This window comes from Nothoprocta perdicaria, unplaced genomic scaffold (assembly GCF_003342845.1).
Source record: "Nothoprocta perdicaria isolate Ctin4 unplaced genomic scaffold, notPer1 scaffold_34, whole genome shotgun sequence".
Taxonomy (NCBI): domain Eukaryota; kingdom Metazoa; phylum Chordata; class Aves; order Tinamiformes; family Tinamidae; genus Nothoprocta; species Nothoprocta perdicaria.
Window position 1 is genome coordinate 3430384 of NW_020455577.1, and position 10718 is coordinate 3441101.

The 10718-nt window shown below is 48.9% G+C and overlaps 1 protein-coding gene across 2 annotated transcripts in view; it reads left to right on the top strand.

Moving 5' to 3' along the window:
- Nucleotides 1-4744: 4744 nt before the first annotated feature.
- The window catches only part of NR5A2 (nuclear receptor subfamily 5 group A member 2), a 71843-nt gene continuing 65869 nt past the window's right edge, over nucleotides 4745-10718 (top strand). Inside the window, exons 1-2 of one of the 2 annotated variants that reach the window (XM_026043867.1) lie at nucleotides 4745-5023; nucleotides 10259-10396. In XM_026043867.1, coding sequence (XP_025899652.1) covers nucleotides 4960-5023; nucleotides 10259-10396 — 202 coding nt within the window. In that variant the 5' untranslated portion in view covers nucleotides 4745-4959. The remainder of the gene's footprint in view (nucleotides 5024-10258; nucleotides 10397-10718) is intronic. The other variant, XM_026043868.1, reaches the window with a different exon arrangement.

Here is a 10718-nt window from a genome sequence, read left to right on the forward strand (position 1 = left end):
TCCAAGTGCTCTTGCTCTCCCCAGCCACACAAGCACCCAAGCTCTTTGGTTTTTATTGTGGCCCAAGTATATAACAAAATTACTACACCACCTGATAAACTGCGAACACATCATATAAACAGATACAAAAATATTAATTAATATGTTATCCTAATCTATTATTCATGTAACTTCACGAGGGACAGTATGTTCTTGAAGGAACGGAGCATTTCTCAGAACTTAAACCTATTTGTTCTGTTTTTCAGAACTGCAATATTGACCATGAGTGGTGCCTAAATGACTTAGAAGACAATGAAAAATATGTCTTTCTTCAATGTTACATACATATATCCATTGTACAAAATAGATATACTGTTTCGCTATGAAGCTTACACTTGGATATAAGTAGTTACTCAAGCTCAGATTTCAGCATATACCTCCAGAAGACAACCACCTTAAAATTTCTATTGCCAAGAGAAAGACTGATGTGCTGTTTAATTATTAGTGCCATAAACCAGAGCAGTATTTACCCACCTATAACAGAGCTTAGGAAAATCCACTTATCTCTCCTGCCAGGTGCTGCATTTCTCACCATTATTACAAAAATGATTAGAAATGTTGAGTTTCTGAGTGCTTTGTAACCCACTTTCCCCTCCTGCCTCATACCATTCCCAAAAATAAAATGCAGCTTTGAAAGTGGAACCAACTCTATTTGCTTGTTAGAGAGATGGAAAGAATGAAAGGTCCCATCTGCCCCTACACTCGTGTCCTGCTGCCACCATGGTCTGCAGGAAGGCCAAGCTTCAATGTAGCRTCAGCTTCCTTTGGGAGCAGAAATTAGTCAGAACCTCCTTGTGCGCTCAGAGCCTTTCAGAAATAAGTCTCCTGAGGTAAAATTYGATATTTCCATCCTGTCTCATGCTGCGTTTTGGTGGGACTTGACCATGGGTCTCTACTCTTATGTACGTATCTTGAAAAATCAGAAAATGTAGCTATGACATTCAAAAGGTACCAACATGGTACTTTAAGTCTCTTTTACCTCCCTTCCTTCCAAACTACTATATTCCTCTTTTTTTTTATTAATAGTGCTCAAAGAAGGAACTTTTTTCTGTACCCAAGTGCTATGTAAAATGATGGATGAGTTCACAACACCTGTTGCTGATATGTGCATGGAAGTAATTTCTCCTCACCTATTGCACAGAAATCTGTTCTTTTCTCACAAAGTCAAATACTCTGCTTATATTTCTAGTAAATATCTCCCAGATAAGCTTCAAAAAGGTTCTGTAAGTAACTAATTAATATCATTTTTCTTCATATGCCAATAAGTTAGGCTGTTGAAGAAAAGGAGGTATGCAGGAAATTCAGATGGAAGTTGTTTGGATGGATGGATTCATGGATGGATGGATGGATGGATAGATAGATAGACAGACAGACAGACAGACAGATAAATAAAAGTACCTGAACAGCTCTTCTCAAACCAAAAGGAGGACTTGGGGATTCACAGTTGTATACTGTCTTTTGCACAGAATTGATTTTCCTTCCTAAGCAGTCCTGAAGGTTCTCAAATCCTCACTTAACCTAAGTAACACAAATGTCTGCACTTACCTCCCATTCTAGATATTAATTTATTAGCAGAAATGCCATTGTAATAATTTATAAATCTCTTTCCACTTAAATAAACCTTCCCCTGGCACCAACTGGACTACTCTTTAAGAGGAGGTGGCTCAGCTTGTGTTTGGTAGGCTTTATGCCAGGGTCAATGCCACATTTGCCATGGACTTTCAGGAGAATGAGGACCGTGTCCCTCGTTTGAAGTGTGCTGGGCTGAATGTTTGGTTTTGTTGAGGTGTGTTGACAACAAAGTCAATAGTCCCTTGCAACGGCACGGGAAGATGATGAGGAGCACACGAGCTTCAGAAGAGTAATATGCAAAAGGAAAAACAACAGACTCAAGACTGATGTCACTAAGTTTGCACCTACATAAGGAATCGAGCATTGAAATTCTTTGAAAAGTGACTGTTCATTTGTCTATCCATTTCCAGAGCTGCCATGTTACCATCCCTACATGCCCAAATGAAACGACAGCAGAAAGAATGTCCGCTAGAGGAGAAACTACTACTTAATTCCATTTTTGTGGTTACAAAATAATTTGATATGCAAGAGTCAAAGGAGGGATTGTTGCCAAGCTTTTGAAATCAGGTACATTTTCTTTGAGGACATTTGTCTCGGGGACAAACAAGGGACAATTTCATCATACGAGAGCTGGCAAGAAAAAAAAAAAAAAAAAGTAAATGTTTTTCGATCCATGATGCAGAAAGTGCAGAGCTTCAGTGGGACAGCTCCTAAGCCTGACTTTACACACATCTTTCTGCACCTTTCTCAGCTGGGGCCCAAAAATTTGGCTGCTAAATATGAGGAGTGGCTGGATCCCTGGCAGATGTATATTGCCCTGGAGTTTTCCTGCAGATTTCCTTTCCCTCGTTGGGCTGGGTATAAAGAAAGCAAAGCAAGGCTGTGTGGTTATGCATCTAGCATGCATTCTTCTACCAATGGACACCATGTAGCAGAAAGGGAAAGCAAAAAAAAAAGGAAGCAAAAAAAAGAGCATTTTTAAATGGCCTTGACATTTGATACTAATTCAAAAAAGGGAAGGAATGGTAGCATCTGAAGCCAGAAGCATGGAGTTTCTTTATATTTCTTATGATTTAGTATCTTTCTCCCCCACGGATGGCAGATTCCTTCATAGAAATCTCGTAATATGGGCCAGCAGGGCTTCAGCAATGTCTCTGATGACACGGTGGAAAGTTTCTAACCACAGTATCATTTGCAGCATTTCTCTTTTATTTTATCCCTAGTCCCCAAAGACATGTTCTTTTTTTAATTATTTTTTTCTGATGGAATAAAGAATTGTTCTTATTTTGTATGAATTGAATTTCAAGTGCATTTGATCATCAAACGGATTAAAACAAAGAATCAAATTCTTTAGGTTTGTATAAAATTTGTTGCAATAGCTGGCTTCCGGCTTTCAGGCAGTCTGAACAGATAAAGAAAGTTCAGTGAACTTAGAGACACACATAATATCCATTTAACCAGCCTCATAAATCATTTTTTTTGCAATAAATAGGAAGATAAATTTACATAGCAGGTTTTCCTCTTAAAGCCTTTTTAAACCCCACAGACACTAATATTCATGATGTTGCTACAAGGAAGTACACTCACCTTACAAATATAAAAGAAAGAGGAGAATAACACTGATTTCCATAAGTGCACAAATCCTTGTGATTTTAATTGCCTCACATACCATTAGCAAAACGAGCGTTTATGAGTGTGACTCATTAATTGGGTGAGCAAAGATGTGATTTATACACTCTGCCATGGCAAGCAAAGCTCGTGCAGTTGTTGCTTAAGAATTTGGAAAGCACTGCAAGCCACCCCTGTGAAGTGATGGTGGGGACACCCCCATCCAGAGCAAGCCCAAGCCTCAGAAAGTCCTTGCATGGTTTCCTGCATCAACCCCTGCACAGACCTGCTCTCTGCCTCTAGWCCCGACTAAGTAAAGCCTGAAAAGCAGCTCAGTGCGAGCACCGGCTCAGCTGCCTGTCACGTTATCAGCAAAGCCYGGCTCCTGCGACAAGGTGCACGAAAGGGCCCGTGCTGCTTCACAGCCCCTGCAAATCCAGGAGGAAAAACTCCCGCTGACTTCCAGAGGCTCCACATCCAGCCCACAACAGAATAGCGTCGCTCTGTTTTTCAAGCGACTTGAAATACCAAATATCAGCTGAATATTCAGGCTTGTGTCTGACCCCACCAAGTGCTGAATTTATCGGGCTGCAGTTGAAACGATGGCTGGTGCTGCCACGAGGAGAGGAAAAACAGGCCCCACCAGCCACAGGCAGCACCGAGAGAGCCACAAGCTCCACACGGTGACACTTAAGGCCCTGTAGTGCCCCTGCATTGCCCCCGAGGTGTATGTGAGCAGGACTTGCCCCACTCATGGACACGCAGACGGATCTCCCTGTGCTCTGGCCCACAGCGCGACGCCCTCGAGCGTCGCCATTTCCCGCCGCGCGCCGCCGCGGCCTCAGAGGTGCGCGCCGTACCGCGTAGGCATCGTAACCCCRGGGCACCAATGTTTAACCACGCCGTAAAGCTCTCGCTTTATGGAGAAAAGAGTGTATGCTTTCAGCTAAACGGCCGCCCTCCAAACAGCCCAGAGCCGGGCTCAGACCTGAGCAGTAGGTGCCATAAACTGGTTTTGTCTGATAAAGCCCTTGGCAGAGATTTGCTCATGCTGTTACTCAGGGTGGAGAAGCCCAGGCGCAGTCATAGGCCTCCCTTAAGGAATCAGTGTTTGCTTGTTTTGCCATCCCAAGAGTGTTTACAGAAGCCCAAACCACTGTGCTTGCTGTCCACTGTGCAAAGAGGTGATGACATCGAGCACACGGGTCACAAGTCTGAGCTTGTAGTCGTTTCTCTTACATTGCTATGGCTTTTCATCCACTCGCTATGATCTTATGACCCCACCACTTTACAACCTTCCCCTCTCTGGGCTTCATAGCACCTCTCCACTCCAGGTTAATCATTTCTCTGCCATTATCTGCCAAGAGCTCTTATCTCTTTTGCTGTCACTTTATAACAGGGTCCTCTTATCAAGCTGTACAACATCACGTGATGATGCCAAACCTATCGCAAGTTCCAATTCTCCTGATTAGAGAGTATCACGAAATGGGATACATGGTTTACAGCAGGTCACTAATGCTGGAAAAAGTACAGAGTCCACTGCAAGACATGCTTGTTACTTTCTGAATTCTTGGATAATTTTTTTGTTGTTGTAGTTGTTGTTGTTGTTCATCACACCGACTTTCACTGAAGGCTGTTATAGCCTGGGCCTCAAGGCCAGAAAAGTTTACAGGCTGCACCTCTTCTGTACTCAATGCTGTACCCCTTGCACCCAAGGGTACTGTGTATTTGTACTTAATAATGTCTTCTAGTTCTCACACAGCCAACATACAGGAATCTATAAAACACGGACTTACATCAGTTGGTAAGTAACAGTTTTCTGACTGTTTTGATGACTGTGTAAATATACTAGACTTGAGCCTGTCCAAACTGAAAGAAAAAAAATCATTATAGTGGGGCAAGCCAATAGAACTGCTGAATTTGCGTGCGGACTTAACCAAACAGGAACTTTGTGATACTAGGTAAAAATGTAGGAAAACAGCTGATGAAACAGAGAAGAATTCTTTTCTGCAGAGATAATACAATTATCATATATATCATCAGATTATTAATGGTATTTTTATCTATTTCAGTTGCTAGTAACTGTGAAATTGTGTGTGTATAAACATACAAGAAAAGCCTAAGCTTACCAATAGATTTAAATTGCTTCTGGCCTGACTCTTCTGGTGGAATAAAATCTCAGGAATGTTTTCAGATCTTTTCTGCGAATAATGCCGATGTCAGATGGATTCCTTTATATGTCTTAAAAGGCAGATAGCTAGTTGTTGTGTTTTGAGGAAGGGACATTTTTAGGTAATAAAAGTCATTCAAGACTTTAGAGCAGCAGCAAGTGTGCATGTTTTCAGTAGCGTGTGGAAATCCTACGTGGAGGGAAGCCTCTCCTTGGTGAATGTGGCAGGGGAGACACGCTGGCCCTGGCCTGAGCGAGGAGCCTGGCGGCGCTGGTGTCCCCCGGGCTGGTTTGTGGTGGCAAGAGGAAAGAGGGAGCTTTGCCCTGGGTGTGGGCGCCGGGCTCTCTCCTCCCCTTGGCCCCGGAGAGGGTCAGAGCGCAGCCCAGCAGGCGGGATGCTCCTCCGCATCCCGGGCCTGGCCAGGGCACCTCACCGGAGGCTGCCGACGGCAGCAGAGGTGCAGGGGGCAGCGGTGGCTGCAGGAAGGTGCCCGCAATGCAGCTCAGAGCCGATCTGGATCCCTGGTTGGCACTGCCACTGCTCTGGAGAGGAGCATGGGCAGTGACCGGCTCCAGGGACGGGCTTCCCATCCATGCCTCTGCCTGGAGGGAGCCGTGATCCCTCCAGCAGCACATCCGCAGGGCTGGGAGGACACGTGGCAGCCCTGGGCTGGCCCAGGCTGCTCAGGCTCACCTGGGCTGGGAGGTGGGTGCTGTGGGGATGCCGATCCAGGTGCTCCGCTGCTCTGCACAGATGTGGGTGCCCCTCCGCGGAGGAGCCTTCTGATCCATTCAGGTCCTAGGGAGAGAGGGTGTTAGAGAAGCCTTCAGCACAGGGTGGCAAAATAAGCTGTAGTCCCCTGCGCATGAACAGTGGTCATTTAGGTACAGTTTCTCCTGGTGGAGGGATACAACGCAAGGAGAGGAGAAAATAAGACACTCCTCTCATCATACATCACCCAGCTCAGTCCCAAGTGAGCTTGTGGGTGCGCTCCATTGCAAATCCGTGTTGGGATGTGTTTGCAAGCACCCCTGGGAGAGGCAGGCCCGGCCCTGGGACACGGTAGCAAACCCCACGTGCCCAGGGCATTGGAGGGACCGCTCAGTGCTCATCCAGGGCCTGTGCAGGCCACCTGCATCCTTTACACCGATGGAGATGGGAGCAGATCCTGCTCCGGCTGGAGCTGCCACCCGAGCACCTCCTTCAACACCTGAGTTTAACTTTGCAGCCAAATCATCACACAGGTAACTGGAACCCGGCAACCCTTGGTGCTACACAGTGTCTTTGGCACCCACCTCATTAAATTTACCTCTGAAAATGGCTAGGAAGGTGCCAAGATGTTTTTCTTCTATCAGCTCCATGGGCAATACAAAGCTACTTCACTAGGGTTTTTTTTTTTCCCTCTAATCAGCCTCTTGTCTTGGTGTCCTCCGGGACACTATGTAATTTTTATAAGCATTAACTATGATTATTTAACACAAATAACTGTTTCATTAACTTGAAAAAAAAATGGTTATATAACAGGAAAGTAATCTCCTTGTACTTTCTAACTGTGAAATTTTCCAGCTTGTGTAATACTTACTGCCATCTTAATTTTAATGTATGCCCTCGGGCAGTTTACACTATTATAATATAATTAGTGCTCTTGAGTTTGGCAGGGTTTATTTTTCGGCATTATTATTATTATTAGAATGCATATATAATGCAGTTTTATATGACTAACAAAGACAGCAGAGATTATCACGGAAAGTTATATAAACATCTGTGTCGTTTGTAGGCTGGTTAAGCACAGTAGAAAAAAGGTGTATTAGGAAACAGTCACCAGATTCATTACCAATGCTTAGGCTGGGATTTGCGCTAGCAAGGAGCTCATAATGGGGTATTTTTGCCTTTTTTATGGTGTTTTCTCCCCGAGATGCTTTGGGATGTCCACTGACCCAGTGGCAGGGCTTGCTTTGACACCCCTTTTCCTCCGGTCGGTCTGATTTTCAGTGCCCAAGCAGGAGGGACGAGCGGCCAACGCGCTCCAGAGGGGAGCCCGCGATGCCGGGTGGCTGCGGGCGGCCGCTGGCCACGCGGGAATGCAAAGGCCGGCTCTCAAATCCCTCCTCATCCAGGGCAAGGGAAGAACCAAGAGCAGCGGGAGTCACGCTCGGCTGCGGCACGGGGGAGATCACTGCAACTTCCGATGCCGCCTTATTATTAATGTACACGGCTTGCTCGTATACTACATTGTACACATGGCAGAGCTAACATACGCAACACGTGCATGGTAACATGTATTAATATATTCCTATGCACAATGAACAGGCATGCATATGTACATAATTCTTATCAAGATTTCTCAGTATAAACTATCCCTATTTTATCTTTTCACGGTTTGTTTTATGATTATATACTTCTGTGTGAAGAAATCTTCTGCGATACGTGTATATAGGAGCCTTAGCTTTGTTCATGATAAAGATCAGCTATTAAATTACTTCTCGAAATAAAGTTTTCCAAGCTTCAAAACATAATTAGCGGGGGGGGGGGGGGGTAGGGAGGAGAGGCGCAGACCGAAAACGGATTTTTTTTTCCACCAGCGGATCAAGGTCAGTTGCCTCCGCAAAAGAAATTTCATTTCGAAGCCTGTCTGTGCAGGATAGGAATCAATTACCGCGCGCGCGCTCCGGCGGCCGCGGCGCTGCGATCCCGCGGCGGCTCCGCTCCCGCGGGTCCGGCCAGCTGCTCCCTGCGCGCCCCGCTCCGCCGGGAATTCAAGGCAGAAGCGGCCAAGGCAGCGGCTGCCGCTCCGCGCAGAGCCCGCGCAGAGCCCGCGCCTCGCAGAGCCCCGCGGCGGCCGCTTTTTCCCCTTGAATCGTTGGCGGCAACAGGTCCCGGCGCCTTTTCCAGGTGGAAAGCAAAAAAATAAAGCACGCGTTGAGGTTTTTTTTTTTTTTTTTTCGGTTCCCTAGACAGGACAGTTCTACTTTCCCATGAGTTGGAGGCACGAACAACCTCCACCCGAGGAGTGTGTAGCGACTAGAAGCGGCAAAGCGAGGAGCGGAGCCCGCTCCTGCGCGCCGGGAGACGGGGAGGTTTCGAGGCGCGCTCTGCTTAGCGCGGGTTTGTGATCGGGACGAAAGGGAGGGAAAGGAAAGGATGAGGGGGGAAGAAAAGAAAAGAAAAGAAAAGAAAAGAAAAGAAAAGAAAAGAAAAGAAAAGAAAAGAAAAGAAAAGAAAAGAAAAGAAAAGAAAAGAAAAGAANAAAGAAAAGAAAAGAAAAGAAAAGAAAAGAAAAGAAAAGAAAAGAAAAGAAAAGAAAAGAAAAGAAAAGAAAAGAAAAGAAAAGAAAAGAAAAGATCCGCATCGCGCGCTTATTTCCTGGTGCAGAAGTGCAGGAAAGCTCCGCGGGGCTGGGCGGAGTGGGCCCTTCGGAGGGACCCCCCCGGGGCCACGCGTGGCCGCGGCCGCCCGGCTCCCCAGGCAGCGCTCGCCCCCCGGCCGGGCAGAGCAGCCGCTTCCAGGGCGGGACGGCCCCGCTGCTGGCTGCAAACGGGAATGCTGAGCAGGGAGCGCGGTGCGGGTTCCTGTCCTCCCTAAGGATTCCCAGTATTCCCGCCCGGATTGCCTTTGAGCTCAGGCTTCCCTGCACAGAAGCGCCAGGCGTTCGTGCACTTCTTGTCGGCACTTGTTTCCGCGAAGTTGGTCGTGTCCAAAGGCTGGACCGCGTTTAGTGCTCATGGAGCAGAGCCTCCGAGTTGGAGGTGTCCCTCCTTAGGGAAAAGAGCTTTGAAATCTGCCCAATTCTGAGGCCTCTTTGAAGCCGTAAGAAATTGGAGCTGCCTTAAATATTATCACGCAGAGCGCTCTTTCTTGGAAACAAAGAGGTGAAAGATGCCTCAGATTATTTAAAAAAAAAATAGACAGTGTTTTTTAATGTAAATGTACATACATTTACATTGGGACGTATAAAATATTCCAGGTCTTGCTCCTTGTACTAATCAAGGCTGCTGGAGGCTCCCCGAGCCATCATCTTTTATAATTATAATTACACGCGTCAATCAAGACCTTCAGGCAAAGTCAGAACAAGGCAGGCAAACTCAGGAGAGAAATCACATTAAAAAAAAAAAAAAAAGAGAGAGAGAGAAAAAGAAAAAAAAAAGTTTGGAGAACTTAGCGAGGAATGGAGGAGAGATTAGAAGAAAGGGTAATTAAGGTTGCTCAAGGCGATCGGGAGAGCTGGAACTCCATGTTAAATTAAACGTAGCCACGAGGGACCAGGTATCATTTGTAGTACGCGCTGCCCCAGCCCGTGGCTCGGGATGCGCGGGCCCCGCGCACGTTCGCGCAGGGCCCCGCGTGCCCAAGTCCCGGTGCCCGCAGTGCGTGGGGGGGCAGCTCGGCAGGGGGGTGCGTGGGGGCGGCTGCCCTCGCCCCGGCCCCGCTGCCCCCCTCGGCCGGAGCCCCCCGAGCGCCTCCCCGCGGGGCTGGAGGTCCCGGCTCGTTGCCTCCGCACTCGCAGCGGGAGGAGGAGGAGGAAGAGGAGAAGGGGGTGGAGGAGGAGGAGGAGGAGGAGGGCGCGGGGAGGAGGGGGCCGGCGGTGGGAAGCCCGCGGAGCGGCGGCGGCGGCGCAGAGCGCTGCCGAGCATGGAGCGGGGCGCCGCGCTGCCGCCGCGCTGAGCCCCGCGCCGCCTTCCTCCCGGCCCTTCCTCCTCCTCCTCCTCCGCTCGCCGCCGCCCGCAGCGCGGCCAGCGCAGCCGCGGCCACCCGGCGCTCCCGCTGCGCCTTGGAGCACAGGGACGGCAGAGCAGGAGGAGGAGGAGGAGGAGGAGGAAGAGGCCGCCGAGTTGCCCTCGCTCCGGCTAAATCTGTGCTGCCGTGTGCAGGTGCTGGTGTCGCCGAGGGCCCCGGCGCGGCCAGCCCGGCCCGCGGCCGCCCTGTCATGCTGCCCAAAGTGGAGACGGAGGCGCTGGGACTCGCCCGTGCGAATGGGGAGCAGGGGCAGATGCCTGAAAACATGCAAGGTAGGAGCGGGAAAGTTCCCACGGGAGCGGCCGCGCGCGGCGCTCCCGCATCCCGGCGCGGAGCGTCCTCCCCGCGCGCCTCGGGACGGCGGGAAAAGGGAAGGAAGCGGCGCCGAGCGCGGCGTTTCTGCGGGAAACGCGGCCGCGGGTCGCTGCGTGCGGGCTGCTGGCGACAGGAAAACTTTGCGGGCAGCCAAGCGCCGCCGTGCGCGCTGCCCTCGAGGCGCCCGCGCCCGTCCCGCAGCGCCCGCGCACCTAAACGAATTCACGCAGTTTGYGACTCCGTAAACTGAAGGGCTGGGTTAACAGCGCTCGGGAAAAA